Source organism: Leguminivora glycinivorella, chromosome 2 (assembly GCF_023078275.1).
Source record: "Leguminivora glycinivorella isolate SPB_JAAS2020 chromosome 2, LegGlyc_1.1, whole genome shotgun sequence".
In the NCBI taxonomy this organism is placed as follows: domain Eukaryota; kingdom Metazoa; phylum Arthropoda; class Insecta; order Lepidoptera; family Tortricidae; genus Leguminivora; species Leguminivora glycinivorella.
This window is the reverse complement of record NC_062972.1, coordinates 1,636,125-1,658,186: the sequence shown is the minus strand read 5'-3', so window position 1 is coordinate 1,658,186 and position 22,062 is coordinate 1,636,125. Positions and strand designations below refer to the sequence as shown.

The 22,062-nt window shown below is 36.8% G+C and overlaps 1 protein-coding gene across 1 annotated transcript in view; it reads right to left on the bottom strand.

Moving 5' to 3' along the window:
• The window catches only part of LOC125241423 (synaptic vesicle glycoprotein 2C-like), a 64,227-nt gene that overhangs the window by 20,224 nt on the left and 21,941 nt on the right, over window positions 1-22,062 (bottom strand). Inside the window, exon 2 of the mRNA XM_048149907.1 lies at window positions 8,684-8,737. Coding sequence (XP_048005864.1) covers window positions 8,684-8,737 — 54 coding nt within the window. The remainder of the gene's footprint in view (window positions 1-8,683; window positions 8,738-22,062) is intronic.

The window sequence follows — 22,062 nt, the reverse complement described above, 5'->3', positions numbered from 1 at the left end:
TGCTGTTCTCGCCACCGTCACTTGTACTGGACCTGAAGAGATTTGAACCATCTATTCACCCTAAGCCACTGTAGAACTATGTCATAGTGACGTTATAAATCAGATTGTATAAGAAATATCTTACTGCTCATTATTTTGACATGGTTGTAGAGTGGCCTAGGGTTCCGATCGGTTGACTGAACGCCTGCTACGCGAGCTACGCCGTAGCAACGCTACGGGTCTACAGCCATATATGGAATTCTTTTTTCGAATTGATATTACACAAAGACGACATATTTTGAATATTTAAACTTTTCGACGCCATTGACTTGATATGAAGCCAGAACATTTCGTGCCCCGCACGCCACGATTTGATATCAAGTAGAAAAATTTAAAGAAAAAAGCACCTCTAGTTTGACAGTCGTTTACTTGCAATTTTTAACTCGGCGATGGTGGCCAGCTATTTTTTTTTTGACACGGCGGGGAATACAAATATTAGAATAAATAATTTCAAATAACAGTTACACCGAAAGAAATTCAATAGAAATGATTCTTGTTTCTTTGGATTTTTACCTTTGTTGACTGATACATATCTAATTATATGCGGATCTCTAAATAGCTTGCGCGGTTATTTTCGCCTGACAGTGCGCAGTTGTTTGTAATTGCTTCAAAATACGAGCGGCTGCTTCGAGCTCTGCAGTTTTTGCGTTAAGGCTCAGTAAGTTTGAATTCTTCTTACAAACTTGCTAAGCGTCGTAGGTCGTTGTGCTATACCCGGGGTGGTGTAACATCATGTTTTGTTATGGTACGTTTCTTTAAAAGAGAGTTTCTATTCATACTGATACTAGCTTTTGCCCTCGGCTTCGCTCGCGTTACAAAGAGACAAAAAGTAGCCTATGTCACTCTCCATCCCTTCAACTATCTCCAGTCAATTCGCCGCTCCGTTTTGCCGTGAAAGGCGGACAAACAAACAGACACACACACTTTCCCATTTATATATTAGTATATCGATTATAAATGGAAAATTGTGTATGTCTGTTTGTTTGTCCGTCTTTCACGGCAAATCGGAGCGACGATTGGCGTGATTTTTTAAGTGGACTTAGTTGAAGGGATGGATAGTGACATAGGCTACTTTTTGTCTCTTTCTAACACAAGCGAAACCGCGGTCAAAAGCTAGTAAGATATATTTTGACAAATCCGCCGGAATAAAAATTTTTTTAATCGCCACGCTTCCAATGACATTATCACACAAGAGGCTGAGGAGCGGGACAGGTGGCGATCTCTCATTTCGGAGGCCAAAATTCACTTTGGATCATTGCCAAAATAGTTAGTTTTTAACCCCCGACGCAAAAACGACGGGGTGTTATAAGTTACACGTGTCTGTCTGTCTGTGTGCGTGTGTCTGTTTGTGGCATCGTAGCTCCCGAACGGATGGACCGACTTTGATTTAGTTTTTTTTGTTTGAAAGCTGAGTTAGTCGGGAGTGTTCTTAGCCATGTTTCATAAAAATCGGTCCACTATGTCGGGGCTTTTTTCAAAATTTTAATTTTCTGGTTAGGTTATAGTTACCTAGTGTAGATCAGTTTGTTTCGAGTGTCAACAGGCTTATCGGTCTTAATTTTTAACTGGTCTCTGCTTCAACCCTTTTCCTAGTCGCTCGTATTTTGTATGTAAGAGTATGTGGCGCGGGGTTTTTCATAATCGCCGGGGCTTCCCCGTTGGCGCCACGTTGCCAGTCTTCGATGTGTGATTATTGATTAATTCATTGCTTGGATTCCATAAGGTGGATAAGGTACAGTCAACCAATTGGAACCACTCTACAACCATGTCAAAATGACAAGCAGTAAGAGATTTCTTACAATCTGATTTATGACCTCACTATGACATAGTTCTACAGTGGCTCAGGGTTCCAATTGTACATACTTGGTTGAATAAAATAATGTTGAACAAGTTTGACTTGTGCTCTACCATTTGTCGCTTTAAAATAGGATACTCAATAAGGTAAACGGCACGGAAAATGGTTTTCACTCTACGGAGAAATTAAACATCGCTTCAGAACGGTTACGAAAACGAAATTACGATTTTTTTTAGATATTTTGCCTATACGATTGGTACAGTGACTTGAAGCGCTGGTGGCCTAGCGGTAAGAGCGTGCGACTTTCAATCCGGAGGTCGCAGGTTCGTACCCCAGCTCGTACCAATGAGTTTTTCGGAACTTATGTGCAAAATGTCATTTGATATTTGCCAATCGCTTTCAGTGAAGGAAAACATCGTGAGGAAACCGGACTTATCCCAATAAGGCCTAGTTACCCTTCGGGTTGGAAGGTCAGATGGCAGTCGCTTTCGTAAAACTAGTGCCTACGCCAAGTCTTAGGATTAGTTGTCTAAGCGGACCCCAGGCTCTCATGAGACGTGGCAAATGCCGGGATAACGCAAGGAGGATGATGATGACGATTGGTACAGTCAGCAACACATCTGAGATTTCAGACAAAGTGCCAGAAGAAGTGTTCTGTATACATACTTTTGGCACTTTGTCTGCATTCACATCTGTGTTGTTGACTGTACATTTGTACAGTACAGTCAGAGTATGTTGAATAGTATGGAGTACAGCCATGGACTGACTGTTGTTTTTGCGTGGGCGACGGCTTTTAGCTAACGAAGGGAGCGTCCCACCATCGTGGGCTCGCGCCGTCACGTGGTAACATCCTAATCATGAGGATCATGTTTCGCGAGTCAATATTATTGATGGCTCGTCAATAATTTAGCGATTAGGAGGTAAGTATGTACAGCTTTTGATGGAATAATTTTTCAAAATAATTCAGCCTCTGTATAGCGACGTTTTGTATACCAGTCACGGGTCACCTTCATGTATAACTAAACAGCTATACGCGCCTTTCTGAAAATATTTAGTAAAGCCTACACAAGATTTTCATAGAACTTCACCGAAACTTCTGCCTGATACAACAATTATCAAACGCCGTGGTAAGACCTGGGTTTTACCACTTTTACCAAATCAATGTCGATGTAAGTCCGAAGTAGGTAAACAACAAATATTTCTCACATCGAGTATTTACCAATTGGCATCGGTAAGACCTAGAATTTACCGGTAATATCTAGGTTTTACCTTACTTTGGGCTTTTAGAATAACCTGAAGATATTTTAGTATAAATAGTAAATTACTTCACAAGAATAATAAACTAAAATATAAAACTGATTGTGGTTTACATGCATGGTAATGACGATGACAAATACAAATATTAGATTTAAAATGTTAATAATAATCCATATTTTTTTTTGTCCCACGTTGGCCAGAGTCGATCACTGTTGATTTTTTCATTGCGGTTGAAGTCTGCATTTATAATTTGCGATTAGATTTAAAATCCATAATTCAATCCGTCTCCGAGTTTCTGCTTTCATTTTCCTTATTATGATACTATTTCCGTCTGAGCAAAGTCGCTGGCTGCCACATTTGAGAGAGAAAATGAAGTGAAATACAACGTAGACTAAACCAAAGTTTCGTCGAAAGCAATTACTAGTAGTAAACAAACGAAGGATAGCTTTCAACTGTCTGGTCTTGACTTTGATCTTGGCCTATTATTATAACCGGACACAGTTATCTTGTGTCGATTGAGCTGCATATTTTGTTCATGGGCCGGCTAATTTTTTGACAATATATAATTCTACGGTTAAGAGCTTCTACCGTGAGGTTTCGACGTTTAAGAATATGTTACTATTGTATAGAAAATTTTAACAGCGCCTGTAAACGATTAACGTACTAGAACCAACCGAAACATACATTTTCCGAATTTTGAGTGAACAGTCAAATAATCTCACAGCCCCACCTTCTCCGCATCTTGCCCAGCAGTCTCCATAATCTATATACTCGTACGCCGACAACCCAAGAGGTGTTACATGCCTAACATACAGCAAACTCGTCGAACTCCATTCGTTTTTATCCAAAAGGGTGAACAGGCATCTTCTGGGCGAGCTCACTCCATCATAGGCTACGTCATCTCTGACTTTGGCTAGTCTGTGGCCAAGAATTTATAAGCTCATTTATAATAAAAAAAGAAAAAAAAACGATTGTCATTTTTCCACGGGCGGTAGTACCTACGTAAAATAGTAGTACGTACTTACTATCTCATACGTTTGATATACGACTTTGTCCACGATGTTCGCATGCACCTACAACGTGTCTATAAAGGTGATGACCGCTCGTTACCTTGTTTGCGAGCTAGTAACGAAGTCCGTAAGGTCACAGCCAAGGGCCGCCGAGGTTACGTACTGGCGAAATGGCCGTTTCGCACGGGGAGGAAATTTGCTCGTTGAGAAATCATAGGACAGGTTGATAAATAAACTAGATGATTTTTTTTAAATATTATAAAGTTTATTTCGCACTTACAAATGTTTTTTTCCCAAATAATGAAAAGGTACGAAACAGCCTGTTAGAAAATATGTAACAGTTAAATAAACGTTGTTTTATAAAGGAACTAGCTTTTGCCCGCGGCTTCGCTCGCGTTAGAAAGAGACAAAAAGTAGCCTATGTCACTCTCCATCCCTTCAACTATCTCTACTTAAAAATCACGACAATTCGTAGCTCCGTTTTGCGGTGAAGGACGGATAAACAAACAGACACACACACTTTCCCATTTATAATATTGGTTAGGATATGGTAAATAATATTGAGGCTTTGGCCATGAAGCTTTTAATTTATTTATTAACAATAGATATTTTACGTGTTTTCTATTTATCTTCAGCAAGAAAAGTCTCTGAATTCAATTTATTTTATGATGTCTATAGTGAAACCTTAATGCATAAGTGCCTATTTAAAATGCACTTTTTCTAGAGAACCACTATTTCTGCTTTAAATATTACATAAATTACAGTCCACGATTGTTGACCTCCAAACTTTTTGCGTCGCAACTAACAACTGAATGTCATTTAGTTGTTAGCAATCAGTAAAGTTTATTAAGGAAGATAGCGACATAATTGTCGCGGGGCGCCATTAGCGGCCACGGCCAGGGTGTGGCGAGGCCACGGAGTGGAGAGTAGTTGAGGGTGTGACGGGGTAATTTCAGAAGGCCGTGAGAGGCTGCAGCCGCGGACGTAGATGATGCCTAATCTTATTTAAGAATGAATTACGACGGCTTCGGCGACGGCTTCGGTTTCGATATTCTTAAAGGTCCACGCTGTTTCACGAGCTAAGAACGTTGTACAAGCGATCGTCAACTTTGTATCAAAACCAGTTCAACAATTTTCTAAACGTTTTTTAACTTTTGATTAGCAGAAACGTCTGCAATCGATGTCACTAGGCGTAGGATATTTTTATTATAAATGGGCTTACTCTTGGCCACAGGCTAGCCAAAGGCAAAGACGTGGCCTACGATGGAGTGAGCTCGCCCAGAAGATGCCTGCTAATGGTTTAAAATGCCTGCTATGGGTGAAAAATTGACCTAAGTGGTGGAAAATTTCGCTGGCTTGGTTGGTCTTGGTGGTTCAGAGCGCTAGAGCATCGATCCAGAAACGATTCAAGTTTCACCCAAGGAAGACATTTTTTACTTTTTAATTTATTCTAAGCCTGCTTTTCTAAACGGTTCCATTGTACGTCCGTCGCTACAGCCACACCTCGGACACTGGCGATCAAATATATGAAAGAGGCGCGTTCCTAGCACACAGTCTAATGTCGTGTAGGTGAGTGAAATATGACAGGTCAACTGTTCGCGTTTTTGACAAGCGGTAACTGTGAGGTAACCGAGAGGGGGTAGCCGGCACTTTCACCGGGGAGCGGGAGTGGCCATACTGTACGATAGTACTCTTAACTATACTGTGCTACAGCTAACATTGCTGTATGTTTTCTAGATCCTACTACACGTAGGTAACTGATTTTATTTTTAAGTTTTTTATTTTCTATACGACAGCAGACGACCTGTTAGATCAGTTTCCCCATGGCAACATTCCCTTACTTAATAGACGATAGTTTATGTCTACCTTGACCGATGCCTGAGCTCTTCCTTTTTAGTACCGATCCTTTCAAGTCATTGATGGTCAAGGAAAATATCCGTCTACGTCCATATAAGTATGTTTTGTGCCTTTAACGAAATATGAAGTTCCTGTTTCTAGTAATTTATGCTTTTAAAGGCACATTGTATTTTAATAAAGGTACAACTGATATAACTTGGGCGATCTTATTAGACGCCTGAGTTGAACGATATAAAAGATAAGGACTAAAGACAATCTTATAAAAATAATACACGCGCGAAGATGATGCAAGATGGTTTGGATTATACAAAGATGGGTGATTTTATGGTAAGATCAATACGGATAAATGTGCCGTACGGAATTCCATATGGATGTCTGGCCTTTTACTAATATTGTCGAATGGCACAATCGCTCACGAAACGCTCTTTTACTATGAAACGAAGCGCGAAATAGATATCTATCTCTATCGCGCTTGCGTATTAAAACTACAGAGCCAGTCGGCGTATCGCTTTCGTTTTCGGCGTTGATCCCATAGAAATGCCATTCTCAGCTATCGGGGCCTGGCCTTTTACTAATATTGTCATTAGATGTTTTTGTATATATATCTATCTGTATATTTTTGTTTAACAATTGACGACCGGTCTGGCTCAGTCGGTAGTGACCCTACCTGCTGAGCCGCGGTCCTGGGTTCGAATCCCGGTAAGGGCATTTATTTGTGTGATGAGCACAGATATTTCTTCCTGAGTCATGGGTGTTTTCTATGTATATAAGTATGTATTTATCTATTTAAGTATGTATATCGTCGCTTAGCACCCATAGTAAAAGCTTTGCTTAGTTTGGGGCTAAGTTGATCTGTGTAAGATGTCCCCAATATTTATTTATTTATATTTATTTAAATTTTTGTTTACTATGAAACTGTATATTATAGACTCAATATTATTATAAACGAAAATTACAACAATAAATTTCCGCCTACATTGTATATTACTGACTCTGTAACTGTGTCTCTTTTGTTTCCTTCATGTACAATAAAGCTTATACATACATACATACATAAATTTCTCTGATACTCGTAAGTAGGTTACATTAAGATCATAATATATATGTAATGAACTATTCATAAGAGCTTGTAATTAGGCCTACATGAATAAAGGTTTGAGTTTGTTTTGCGAACTCGACTGCTACATTTGCTACTTGCTATAGTAAATATGTAAACTTATAATGAACACAGATTTTTTTTTTAAGAGGCTAATTCCGAACCATAGAACACTTGCAGCAAGGTTCGATTGCAGAGTGTATCGATGGGCAGGCATGACACACTTACCCATTTTGACCAGTATTTATTGATAGGTAACCTTTTTAGTTTTAGTGAAATTAAAGAATCTGAAGACCTGCGAGTATTCTCAAAGAACCTTAAAAGTTATTTGGCTACGAGACCATTTTACAGTCTTGATGAGTATTTTGCTAAATTATATGACTAATTACTACTTAAATTACTGCTCGTATCATTGAATCATTTAATGAAATATAATTATACAGTTCTTAAAATTTAAAGCTATAAATGTGACATCTTTAGGTTAGTTAGGTCAGTTATCACCCTTTTGTCAATTTATGATATCCTTGATTTCATTTTGAATGTTATGCATGATTTAGGCTGTTTATTTTACTGTATACAATTTTGCATGATACTTGTATATTATTAAAGCAAATAAAGAAATGAAATAAATTGAAGTATTTCAGGTAATAGGCTACTTGACCCTTTTTTAAAGTCTGTCTTATATGATTAAGTATAAGTATTGTCCAATTAACCGAAATAAAATGTTACGATATTTTATTACGACCTAAGAACAGCAAAAATAGTTATTTGTTTTACAAGGGGGCAAAGTTGTTGTTTAACCGCACGTGCCAATATTGATACCCGAGCAAGCGAAAGATTCCAATATTGAACCGCGAGCGTAGCGAGTGGTTCAAAAAGTGGAATCTTGAGCGTTGCGAGGGTTTCAAGGCACGAAGGTTAAACAAACTTTGCCACCGAGTGAAACACAAAAATTTTCACCACACCAACACGAACAAAATACTGACTATAAAACATCAAACTAAATCAAATCCATCAATCTATTCAATATTTATAATTCCAAATCATAATTTATAGATAAATTCTACCAGCCAGCTTAAGACATCAAGTTAAAATTTGTATGAAATTACTTTGCACTCTTGTGGATAAAATGCAATTTTGCTATCTGTTTTCGAATAGCAAAGTAAGCCTTTACCACTTGGTGTGGTGAAAATATTTTTAAAGTATACTTTTTCGTAATCAGGCGAAAACAACACAGTTATGTTAATCTAGAGATTTTCTGTGCATTAGGTCATTCTATTCGAAAAAATATTTTCTGACTTTTTAAGTATGAAGGCATAAAGTTCAATATGTCAGTGATTGTTTTGACAAGCAGTGAGGTTCGAATTCGATGACGTCACTACATCGCTGACAGCGTTTTCGGTGGCCAAAATAAATGAAAAATTACACACATTTTTAATCGAAAATACGCAGTCATCATACACTTTTAATACCTAAAATCTATAAATATTGGTTTATTATGTCAAATAGTACAGAAGATAATCATTTATTGTGCCAAATTCGATATGAGTCTAGTAGCCTATTCTAGGTAAGTAGGTAAACTTAACATGTAAGTAAAATAGGCTTTTATAAACGATGTTGTGTACTTACCGGCGTGGTGCAGCGCGGTCTCGAAGGGCGCCCGACGCACGCGCTCCTTGATCTCTGCCAACAGACGGATTTAGATCAGCAATGTGCCAACTCGCCGGGCACAACATGCCCTAACACACGGGACAACGGGAATCTTTCTGAGCGAGTTGTAGATATACCTCTTATACCTTTAAGCGAGCAATTCTTGTATATTTATTTATCTAATATACCGACGATCTCGGAAACTGCTCTAACGATTTCGCTGAAATTTGTTATGTGGGGGTTTTCTGGGGTGAAAAATCGATCAAGCGTATCCTTAGATTCCGTAAAATGCGAATTTTCGAGTTTTCATGCGTTTTTCTTTCGAATTAGTGAACGTAAAATATGGTCGTTAATTTCGCCGGCCGCGCATCGGCACCGCGTTGTTCAGTTGTAAGAGGTCGCTCTAATGTTCGCAGACAGATCGCAGGTGTCAGGGTTTCGAATCCCGGGCAGAAATTAAGTTTTTGTTTTTTTTTTTGTATTTAATTATAAGTTTTTTTGTATCTAAAGACGTGATATAATAAAATAGAACCGAGCGAAGCTCGGTCGCCCAGATATTGGTAAATAATAAGTTTTCAAAGTAAGGTATTGTTCAACAGATGGATTTAGCTCAGCAATGTGGCGGCGGGTAAAGCCGGGTACTCACTAGCGAGCTGTAACTGTAACCGTTGCCTGCTCTGTTACCAAAAAACATACCCGCCGACAAGCCCTACACGAGACAAAAGGATAATTTACTAGCTACATCAGTTGCTTGTTTTAAATTGTTCTTTGAATTATGCTATTCTTTGCAATGCAAGATACAGGATTATATCATAGATTAAATACAAGAAGATTACCGCCTAAGAACGCGTATACACTACACCACACATAGATGACGCCATGAAAAAAAAAAGGCTTGTAGCTTTCGATTATAGCTTTAGATGGCATTAAGTGTCACTTTTTTTTCCTTTAGACATAGATTTATATTATCAAAAAACGCGCCTTTTTTTTAAATACCTATCCAACAATATATCACACGTGACGCCATCTATATGTGGTGTTGAGTGTATACTTACGCGTTCTTAGGCGGACGGACGGACGGACGGACGGACGGACAGACAGACATCGCATTTTAATGTATGGGATGGTATGATCTTCTTATACATATTTAATCTATGATTATATGGAACGATGTGTGTTACGCCGTGGCTTGCGTGGGCGACGGTCGCGCGATGGTCGCGTGACGGCGATGCGACGCATACGGAATCAACCTTATCGATATGGAAGTATGAGACGCGACGCCGTCGCCCACGCAAGACACGGCGTTATTTTTATGTTTTTTCGCTGTTATATGTTTTATTTTGTACAATAAAGTGTATTACTACTACTACTACTATATTGCCAGTTCGGGCACGTCTATAAATATTATATATATATATACATAACATTGCACCTAGAATATGAAAATACTATATGAATAATATGTGCATATTGTCTAAAATTGTAACGCCGCCCCGGTGTGCGATAGCAACATCGTCACGCCGAGTCGCAGGTCGCGGGCGTCGCGGTGCTATTTCCACTCACGCGCATCTCGGCCAAGTGCATGGCTTTTCACTTTTATAGCTAACGGCTTCATAAAAAAACTTAAAAGGACGTCCACATGTCAACTGCAGCAACATTACAGACGGCTTAATAGGATACAAGACTTTTATTTTTTGATACTGCGTCGGTGGCAAACAGGCATACCCTTCGCCAGATGGAAAGCGGTCTCCGTAACCTATGGATGTCTGCAACTCATCGGGTGTCACATGCGCGTTGCCGACCCATTAGAAACTTGTACACGCCTTTTTGCTGAGTTCTTATTTCTAAGGAGACTTTTAATCAGCTCCTTTTTATAAGCTTTTATTCAACTTGCCTTGTTAGTATGTTAGTTTGGGTCAAAACGTAGAAGCCCATTGTTGATTGACCCACTTCCCGGTTTCCGATTGAGCTGAAATTTTGCACACATATGTAAATCACGTGACAATGCAATATTATGGTATCGTGGAGCTGATCTGATCATGGAGCAGAAAGGTGGTCATAAGAACTCTGTTAGGGATTCTTAGAAAAGTCTCGGAGAGCAGTAGATGACTGGTGAAAGAAAGGTACAGTCGGCGATAAAAGCTTGTGCCAAAAATATTTTTTTTGTAAAAAAAAAAATATTTTTACTTTAAATTTTACCTGAAGCCTTCTAAGCAAAGAGTTTTAGACCCCAAACAGGGGCGGCTCACTCCGCGATCCTTTCGCCGCGCTACAAGTAACATGCCGGCGGCCGCGAGTTCGCGGCCCATTCAGTGGCGACGACCTTCGCGCGGCGCAATAGAATTCAATGTCACGGCACGCGTGCGGTCCGTTTGTTAATGTAGGTAAGAATTTAGAATGGCGGCGTTTTGTGAACATCAAAGGAGTGAGCCTTCTGTACTTGTACTATTATATATTCTGTGCCCCAAAGCAGAAAAAAAAGCAGAGACAGAAATCTTAATCTAGTTCTAACAATCTGAAATGTGCTCAGGGATTTGTAATTTTGTATAATGAACGATTGTTAGATAAGGTACAGCGGGGCAAATCTCGACTGGGGGAAAATGTAATTGGTCCAGTTTTTCCATATTTTACAATGTTTGCATTATTAAATAGAGTGTCCACCGGTTATACAGAGTGGGGCCTGTAACAAAGGCGAAGAATTGAACTCTAGGCTATTCTCCTTATACTGATCAACATTTGTTCGGCGACTTTTAAAAATAACTTGTATTTTGATTTTTATCACCCTTGAAAGTTTTTTCTAAGAGGTAATGTACTGCGAATTCTGTTAAGTCTAAAGTGTGACAGACAACGTCAATGACAACAATAATGGCGTACATTGAAGCTAATATTTATTTTGTATGAAAAATTAAAAATTTAAAGACTTCATAATTTTTAAAAGTCACTGAACAAAATAAATGTTGATCAGTATAAGGAGAATAGCCTACAGTTCAATTCTTCGCCTTTGTTACAGGCCCCACTCTGTATATGGTAGGCGTGTTCAGTGGATACATGTAAAATAAGTCATCATAGTGTAATAATGGAAAAAATTGATCAGTTACAATATCCAAACATCTCTCCGTTAACTCTTTGCGGAAAATACAGACACAACCATTGGCGGAGCGGATGTTATGAAAACATCCATGCACTATTCCGTCTTCAAAACATTTAAACAGAGTTTCTTATGGAAGTATACTTCATTGACTGCATACCTAGCTTACAGACATTTTGAGCAATCATCATTATCATCATATCAGCCCTTTATCGCCCACTGCTGAGCATAGGCCTCTCTTCTCCCGGCCCTGGGCTAGTCTCATCCAGTTGTGACCCGCAATTTTGAGTAATATTACTCATCGAGAAAATTCCCGCAAAAATACCTACGATATGAAAGTGATGGGTTTCATAATTAAATCATTCGATTTTCTACTTTTTTTTTTAATCAGCATCGATCTATACTGGTATCTAAAAAAATCTTTCGATGTGAGCAGATAGTTTTGATTATGTTAGATTAAACATGAATTAACTTTTATATCTATTTTAAATTAAAGTATATAATTCTCAATGCTATATTTTTAAGATATCAAAGACAAAGTGTCTTGTCAAGAGGTTTCATATAACATACATACTTATTTTACAAAGTCACAGATCTACAAGATAACTACAAATCACTAAGTAACAAAATGACAGTAAGTAAAACCTCAATAACAATGACAGACTAGTACCTACCACGCCACGATAGTACTCTTTATTATACTGTGCTAGTACCTACCTATTATATTTTCGTAGATATGCAAGTAATGCAAGTATGCAACCAACAATTTTGTTTTCCCCGCGGTCGTTTTCGTAATTATTATAATTGTCAACCATACAAAGTTGTACTTTATGTAAAAAACAAATTAGTATTTTAAATGTATTGTTATATTGCTTAAACATGTATTTATTTCATTTCCCACAGAGTTTTATGTCATGACGACTAATGTTACATTGTTAAATGATGTTTTGCTGAAAAGCAAAAGTTTGAAAGTCATTTAGGAAATACAATTTATTTTTATTGATGAAACTAACGCCTAAAGAGCGTGGAACTTCCACGCTCTTTAGACCGATCTATGGATATTTTGTGTCCTTGCGGCATCTGTTACATCTTTCTAATCATTAAGTTCAATTTTATAAATAAAATATCTATCAATTAGTTGTCATCTATCACATTCGTAGAAAAGTGTTGAATAAATAGTGTATGACTGATATTAAGTAGTAGAAATCTTTTGAGCGTCTCAAGTCTATCAAAGTGGCCATAGAAATGTCATTAAATTAAACTCATGTATGAAAATGATTAGGTGCGTGTCTTTTCATTCGCATTCGTTTTCCAGTCCGTTCTTACTTTTCGATTACGATTACTACGTTTGTCGATAAACGAATTCTTTCCTAACTACGGCCACAGAATATATAATAGTACAAGTACAGAAGACTCACTCCTTTGATGTTCACAAAATACCACCATTCTAAATTCTTAACTACATTAAACAAAGGGACCGCACGCGAGCAGCCGACATTGAATTCTATTGCCCCGTGCGAAGGTCGTCTCCACTGAACGAGCCGCGAACGCGCGGCCGCTGCATGTACTTGTAGCGCGGCGATATAATCGCGAAGTGAGCCGTCCCTGCTGCGGCCCAGTTTACCCCCACAGTCCTATCATTTCGCTTACGCTTAAAGATTGCTGAAGTGCGCAAAAGAGAAGCTGTCATGTATAATGATCATCCTATGAGTGCAAAAGAGTTCAAATGAAAAAACGTGACCATTTTTGATGACAGGCAGCGGCCGCTAGCGGCCTACTCAATTTAAGTTAACGGATTAATCGGACCTTTCAGTACAAAAAGTTGTATTTAGAGGATACAGTGGGTAATTTCCGTTTCGATAAAACAGTTAGAAAAGCAAATTATTCACGATATCATACATAATTTCTGAATTTAATACTCTCAATGACACTTGACATTGGTCCAGTTTTGGTCTCACTTTTGATATTCGACAGTTGTTCTTTGTCATCCTACTTTTTAGTCAACAATAACTTTACCGCAATTGATGTTATTATAAAATTTTCGCGTCTATTCATGCTCTTTCTAAAAATATAAGTTTCATTGGTATATGATAATATATAACCATATAATTAAGAATTTTGTTTGGCAGGGGTTATCCTCCAGGTCGCATAAACGGGCGCTGACCGTAGTAAAGTATTCAATATTTTTGAGGTCTTATTTTACGGATCCATATGTGAGAGGTATCGTTTGAAAGATAATTAAACCTACTATAATTGTTTACACATAACTATAGTATTAAAAGTAGCTGTTTACATAATATTTGAAAATATGTGTTTTTTATCGAGCATGAATCGCACAAGTACTGGTAAAAAATGCTTCTAAGTCAATAAACAATAACGTTACCGCAATTGATGTTATTATAAAATTTACGCGACTATTCATGAGCTTTCTAAAAATATAAGTTTTATTGGTAAGTGATAATATAACCATTAAATTACGAATTTTGTTTCGTAGTGGTCACTCCGCTGGTCGCATAAAAATGAGCGCTGACCGTAGTAAAGTATTCAATATTTTTAAGTTCTTATTTTACGGATCCATATGTAAGAGGTATCATTTGAAAGAAAATTAAACCTACTATAATTATTTTTGAATAACTATAGTTATAAAGGTAGCTGTTTACAAAATATTTGAAAACATGAGTTTTTTTTCGAGCACGAGTTGCACATATACAGATAAAAAATGCTTCTAACTTAATAAACCATAACTTTACCGCAATTAATGTTATTATAAAATTTACGCGAAATTTCATGCGCTTTCTAAAAATATAAGTTTTATTGGTGTATGATAATATATGACCAAGTAATTACGAATTTGGTTTAGCAGGTGTCACTGCGCCCTGTCACGATATTGGGTGCTGACTGACGTCGCCAAATTTTCTACGTTACTCAGATCCTATTTTACTGATAAATTTGTGAGAGGTATCATTTGAAAGCATATTATGCGTACTATCTTTATTTCTAATATTTCAAGTCGAAACTGTAGAAGTTTACAAAATATTTGATTAGTAATATGTGTATTTTACTGTGCATGAATAGCATTGGCATTGATAAGACACGCTTCTAGCTCAATAAATTATAGTTTTCCGCAATTGAAATAATAACAAAATAAACGGAAAATGTATGACTTACACAAAAAATAAGTTTGGTTTGTATTGCATAAACAATTTATTTGAATTTGTTCAGCTCACCTACTGCGCACCATCATATAAATGGATGTCCACCGTCGTTGCCTTTTTTCATGATTTTTCAGATTTTATTTCACTAATCGTATATTCATAATAAATATAATCTATCACGTATCGAATTTACTTATATACTTAATTGATCAGTAAAATAAAATCTGTAAAATGATGAAGAAATTAAGGCAACGGCGGGGGACATCCGTTTATATGACGATTGACCGTGCGCAGTGGGTATGGTGGACAAATTAACATTAATTGTTTAAGCAAATCTAACAAAACTCATTTTTTGTAAAGGCCATACATTTTGCGGTTCATTTCGTTATTATATCAATTGCGGAAAAATATAATTTATTGAGCTAGAAGCATGTTTCACTCGTATCAGTGCGAATGCTATTCATATACAGTAAAAATACACATATTGTCAAATATTTTGTAAACTTCTAACACTCTACAATTACGACTAAAATTATTAAAAAGTAACGATAGTACGCATAATATGCTTTCAAATGATACCTCTCACAAATTGATCGCTAACATAGGATCTGAGAAATACATAAAATTAGGCGACGGTTAGCACCTATTTACGTCACGGGGGTGCAGTGACACCTGCAAACCAAATTCGTAATTACTTGGTTGTATAAAAACATACATCAATAAAACTTATATTTTTAGAAAGCATATGAAATGTCCTGTAAATCTTATCATAACATTATTTGCGGTAAAGTTATTGTTTATTGGTCATGCACCAAGATACAATCTTAAAAATTATGAAAACGGCAACGAAAATGGTCATCCATGTATATGACGGTGCGCAGTGAGTATGATGGATAAATTAACATTAATTCTTTATGCAATACTGACAAAACTTATTATTTGAAAAGGTCATACATTTCGCCGTTTATTTTGTTATTATATCAATTGCGGAAAAAATATAATTCATTGAGCTAGAAGCATGTTTTACTCACATCGGTTCCAATGCATATTTTCAAATATTTTGTTAGCTATACTACAGTTACAACTAAAATTATTGAGAACCAATGATAGTACGCATAATATGCTTTCAAAAGATTCCTGTTAAACAAAATAGTATCTGAAAAATATAGAAAATTTGGCGACGGTCAGCATCCATACGTGGCCGGGCGCTGTGGCCCCTACTTAACCATATTTGTAATTACTTGGTTATATAATATCATACACCAATAAAACTTATGTTATTAGAAAGCACACGAAATTCCGCGTAAATCTTATACTAACATCAATTCCGGAAAGTTGTTGTTTATTGATTAAGAAGCCTTTTTTACCAGTAGGTACTTGTGCGACTCATGGTCTATAAAACACATATTTTCAAATATTTTCTAAACAGCTACCTTTATGATTATAGTTATTTATAAAAAAATATAGTAGGTTTAATTAGCTTTGAAACGATACCTCTCGCATATGGATCCGTAAAATAGGACCTCAAAAATATTGAATACTTTACTACGGTCAGCGCCCATTTCTGCGACCGGGCAGAGTGACTCCTGCTAAACCAAATTCGTAATTACATGGTTATATATTATCATATACCAATGAAACTTATATTTTTAGAAAGAGCATGAATAGACGCGAAAATTTTATAATAACATCAATTGCGGTAAAGTTATTGTTTATTGAGTTAGACGCATTTTTTCTAGTACTTGTGCAATTAATGCGCGATAAAAAAACACATATTTTCAAATATTTCGTAAACGGTTACTTTTGTGAGTATAGTTATTTAAAAACAATTAAAGTAGGTTTAATAGGATTAGCCACAATTGCGAATTTAATTGCGAGCGCGAATTCTCTCGGCAATTTGTCATCGCTGAAAATAACTCGTTAATTTATTATTTTTTTATGATTCGGCATTCAGTACCGGTAAGATCTAAGGATGGCTGAGGCCTTGATCTCCAGTTAAGAAAAATAAGAGCATTGTTGTTTTTAGAAATTCAATGTCATTCGCTGCTAGTGTCAAAATACACGTGATGGAAATACATATAAGTAAATGATTTTATTCTATGTATTGTTATTTTCGTAAGCATTTAACAAAGTAAAATAAAAACATAGAAAATAAACAATATAATAAGTATTGAATGCTAGGGCAAGTTAGGTAGGTATAGATTAGATTTCAGGGTGTGGGTTTATCGGCCAGAAAATTCAAAATTCTATAAAATTGGAATTATAAAGGATTACACATGACTCTTAAAGCCGTAATCATAATCACTAATTGAGCATATAATTGTTTTCGTTTCGTAACAGTTGATTATATTTGCCCCAATTTTAATTTTGGCTTGCCGTCCTTAGAACTTGCACACTCCTTTTGTTACAAGTTACACTTAGTGTACAAGTTTCTAATGGGTTAGCAACGCGCATGTGACACTCCTTGAGTTGCAGGCGTCCATAGGTTACGGTGACCGCTTTCCATCAGGCGGACCGTGCACTTGTTTGCCACCGACGTGGTATTAAAAAAAAGCAGTGAGTAGTATCACGCAGTGACAGCGTTTGAGAAATACTGTACCTAGCCAAACCGAACCGAACCTGGCTTGGTGTACCCCAACTATCACTAGATTTATTTTAATAATTGCCTGCTCCGTTAAACGGTTACAGAAAATAAGATTTTCATAAGAAAAGGAGAAAGATATCGATTTTTTTGAGCTGAAGTTATGTCATAAGTAGTAAAACACTTTGTTGTACCAGAAAATAATACAACACACAAGAAAAAGAGCTTATTACTAGTACAAAAGCGAACTTATCCCTTTAAGAAATCTCTTCCAGTTAACCTTTGAGCAATTGGACATATATATATTTGAGTAATAAATAAGTAATGAGTTTTTTACTTAATTTGTAAATTATATAGGTAGTAGGGGATGAGAAAGCATCGAAGGGACAACCGGTTGAAAGGGGCGCACTATAGTATTTTATAAAACGCTCACAAATTTCACAGACTCATCAGCTTTGTGTTATTTTTATTAATCCAGAAATTTGTTATTTGGAATTTTTCCACATATTCCTACCACTTCAACTTAAAATGTTTGTTATTAATTTTGATCTCCTAATATGCGCAACTCATAAATCTAAAGCTGCAGCCGGCGTGATAAGCATAAACTCGAAGCTTTTCGCACAAAATTTTCGAAACCTTGATGTATTATATCACAGAATATATAATAGTACAAGTACAGAAGGCCCACTGCTTGCCACGAAATGCCGCCTTTTCAAATACCTACAAAATTCTTACAAAGAAACGAGCCGCACGTGCGCGGCGTCCGGTGATAGGTTACCAATGGATTCAAACGAATTAATACTCACATAAAATGTTATACTATTATATTCAAGTCTTGGGTACTTTCTAGGTATATATACTGTATTTATATATTTTTGTTCAAGTTCCAACATCACAAGCCTTATTGAACTTTTCCGTGGGACTTAATCAGTAGTAGATCTGTGTAAGAATGTCTTATGGTATTTATTTTATTCAATATGTCTATTTAACTAAGTATTATTAGCCATTCCACACGCGGACATCGCTTAAAAAAACCTCGCGACGTAAAATAACAATAGAAAGTGCGAACGTGCATTCCGTGAGAACGCGCGCCACCCCTGAGTAGACCGTGAACTCGCGGCCGCCAGGATGTACTTGTAGCGCGGCGATAGAATCGCGGAGTGAGCCGATACCTATCTGTCCCTGAATTTTGCCTCCTTCCCTGTTATCGCACATGATAACGTGGTAATGATGAGCCTGCCGACGTCACGGTTCGCGGGCAGTGGCCCGGAGTTATCTATGTAATAACATGCGCTGTCGATGTCGGTGCGATATCTCAACGAGTACTAGTACGATTAAGGGAAAGTATTTTTAGAATAGAATAGAATAGAATAGAATAGAATAGAAAAGTTTTATTCTTAAACACACAGACAATAAACAATACTTATGAATGACATAGGAGAATAAAGTGCCACGAAATGGCCTCACCTCAGCATATTGCTGGCGACTTCCAGCGCTGGTCTTCCGGTGAGACCATTAAGTGAGAAAAATCACGGAAGACAACAGACAAAACTTAGCTTAGCTTTTTAGTTTAGATTATGATATAATCATTGTTTAACCTCCTGGATCTCTGGAAAATTTTTGTGCTTTTGAATTTAGAACTTTATTCTTGTGAAAGTTCAAACCTTATGTACTGGTACGAGGGCACCAGGATCCAGGAGGTTGTTCTTGAGTTTTGTACACATTTTTTAAAGACGCACACAACACTCACAATCGTGTCGTGCGGTGGACAATAAACATTGAGCAAACACGGGAAGATCAATTTTATTTGTCTAACTACCCTGAACATTTATAAAAACGAATATCGGGTAGTTTGGTATTGTTTACATCTCCATTGACATTTCGCTGGACGTCAGTCTTCCGCGACCACGGCTAGTGCAACGGTATCCTTCCAAACGTTGGGATAAACAGGTAAAACATGTGACGGATGCTTTATTTGATAAAATTGGAAGCATGATACGTTCGCGTTCAACCCGTGTGTGTCTTTAGAAAATATAATAATTGTATAGGTTGATATTGGAGTTGTCTTACACAGATCGACCTAGCCCAAAAGGATACATAGCTTGTAATATGGGCGCTATGCGACGATTTACATGGCGATAATATAGGTGGCCCCATTTTTTTAATACGTCGTAAAAGAAAATTGAAAAGGATGATCGAAAAGGATGATTTTGAGGTCAATTTTAAATAAGAAATACCTATGAATGTGAAGGTGTCATGTGAAGGAGTAACCTGAATCTTGTTGCAACTCAGATTTAGTAAAATGAGGAGTTCGTCTTCAATAGGTCATATTTATCTATGAAAACCTTACAAAAATAAGCTCTTTTGTAATTACTTTGTGCAACTGCAACTCAGTACAGAGAAACCTAGGCAGTGTTCTCGTACCTACTCGTATCATCATAATCTTATAACGTAACCTAGGCATTCGTATCAGGATGGTACTGATTAGTCGGTTCGTTGATCTATTATCGATCGAGTAGACTGCGTAATATATACTGACTGAGTTGCATAGAACTTGAGAAGGTTTACCTAATTTCATGTGTAAGGTACAGCGGGGCAAATCTCGACTGGGGGGCAAATGTAACTTATCAATTTTTTCCATGTTTTACAATGTTTTCATTATTAAATAGAGTGTCCACCGGTTATCATCAAAATCATCAAAATATTCTTTATTCAAATAGGCTCACAATAAGCACTTTTAAATTGTCAACAGTGTACAATATTCATCTTATTCTAAATATCAGAGCAATTTATAGGTGCAATAAACAATATTGTTTTAAAACTACATTGATTTAATAAAATGATATCAATCTAAATTGTATAAAAAAAATACTAGTCTAAAAACTGAGGGGGGACTGAAATCTTCTCGAGAATAAATTTTGACTTCATAATTGTCAAAAAAAATAAATATTTCATTTTCATTTTTTTCATTTTTTTTTCAAACTTCTAGAATAAATTCTAAATGTCAAAAAAATTGTATAAAAATACATTGAATTATCAATATCATCATTAATAAGCTATATAATTAATGGTTTTCAGCAATACTTATCCCACGGTGTTTCATCATTCATGTAGTCTTGAGTGCTATAGTAGGCTTTAGAGATCAGTATACGCTTTACATAACGGTTAAATCGATTAAAAGGCAGTTCAGTGATGGCATTAGGAAGTTTGTTATAAAATCTTACACAATTACCCATGAATGATTTTTTAATTTTATGGAGCCGAGTGAAGGGCACTGCAAGCTTATGCTTATTTCTAGTGTTTATATTATGTACATGATTTCAATCACAGGTCATGAAAGTTGATAATGATTAGTAGTATACTTTCTGGATGTGTTTAATGTAGCATTTAGAAACAAAAATGATATTTTACTGCGTATTTGATCTACAAAACTAACTAAAACCCTTTAACAAAAAAATATCTGCATACCTATACTAACCGCAATACATAACTCTTCGTCGCTAACTAGGTATCAATAAAATTATTCCTATATCACTTTGGAACACGTGCAGTCATGCAGATGTTACTATTGAGAAGCAAAAACGTACGTGCTGAGCTGTCTTGGACATTAATGCCTAAGGCGTACGACTTAGTAAACAAAACAGTTATGACCTTTTTCTTATGCATGTAATTTAGCGGCTATCCATTGTTACTTGTCGCTCTTTTGTAGCCGTTTTGTCGCTCTTTTGTCGCTCTTTTGTCGCTTAATTGTCGCTCAATTGTCGCTCAATTGTCGCTTTTTTGTCGCCAAATTCTGTCGCCATTTGAATCTATAAAAGGGTCGGAGCGAGCCGACGCGTGTCATTCTTACAATATCCACAAGACTAACAGTGTCTCTGGCTTTCGTGTGTTATACTGGTGAGTGAAGTTGTTCTGCTATTATTTCTCTGTTTGTTTTTACTTGGAATTTATTCTAAGTGATTGTAAACTTTGAAATTGTGTCTCTGTTTGATTGTGCGGGGACAATATCGTCGTACAGTTGAACCTAGACCTGTGGTGGAATTGCTTTACTGTCAGTTGTGGGGTTATTTTAGTGTTCTATTTATAGTGTAGTGTTACATTTAAATTAATGTGTATAGTGAAGTTTTCTGTGCTTTGTTTCTTGAGTGCCGTCAAGCAATACAAAGACTGGGTCGATGTATGGCTGGTGCTTGGAGATAAGTCTGAGTTTGGTTTTATAGGGAGTAATTCTTGCAAAACTAAGCTTAGATTATAGCACGTAAAGGAAACTTCACTCGTTTGTTTAGTTGGTCAGTAAAATTGAATTTAGTAATTTTCTATGGGGTTATTTTGTGAAAGTTATAAGCCAGATCATTGTTTGTGACAGACTGTTGTCCGGCTAGGCGCTTCTTCCCTTACGGTGTCAAATAAGAGGCGTTTAGGGGTCTTTTTGTTCCAAGTGGAGGGCTTGGACGCTTTTTTATACTTACAAAAGCGTATTTTCTCACCGGTCTCAAAGAGTCCAACTGTTAGATGGAAGTGAGGACTTTCACGA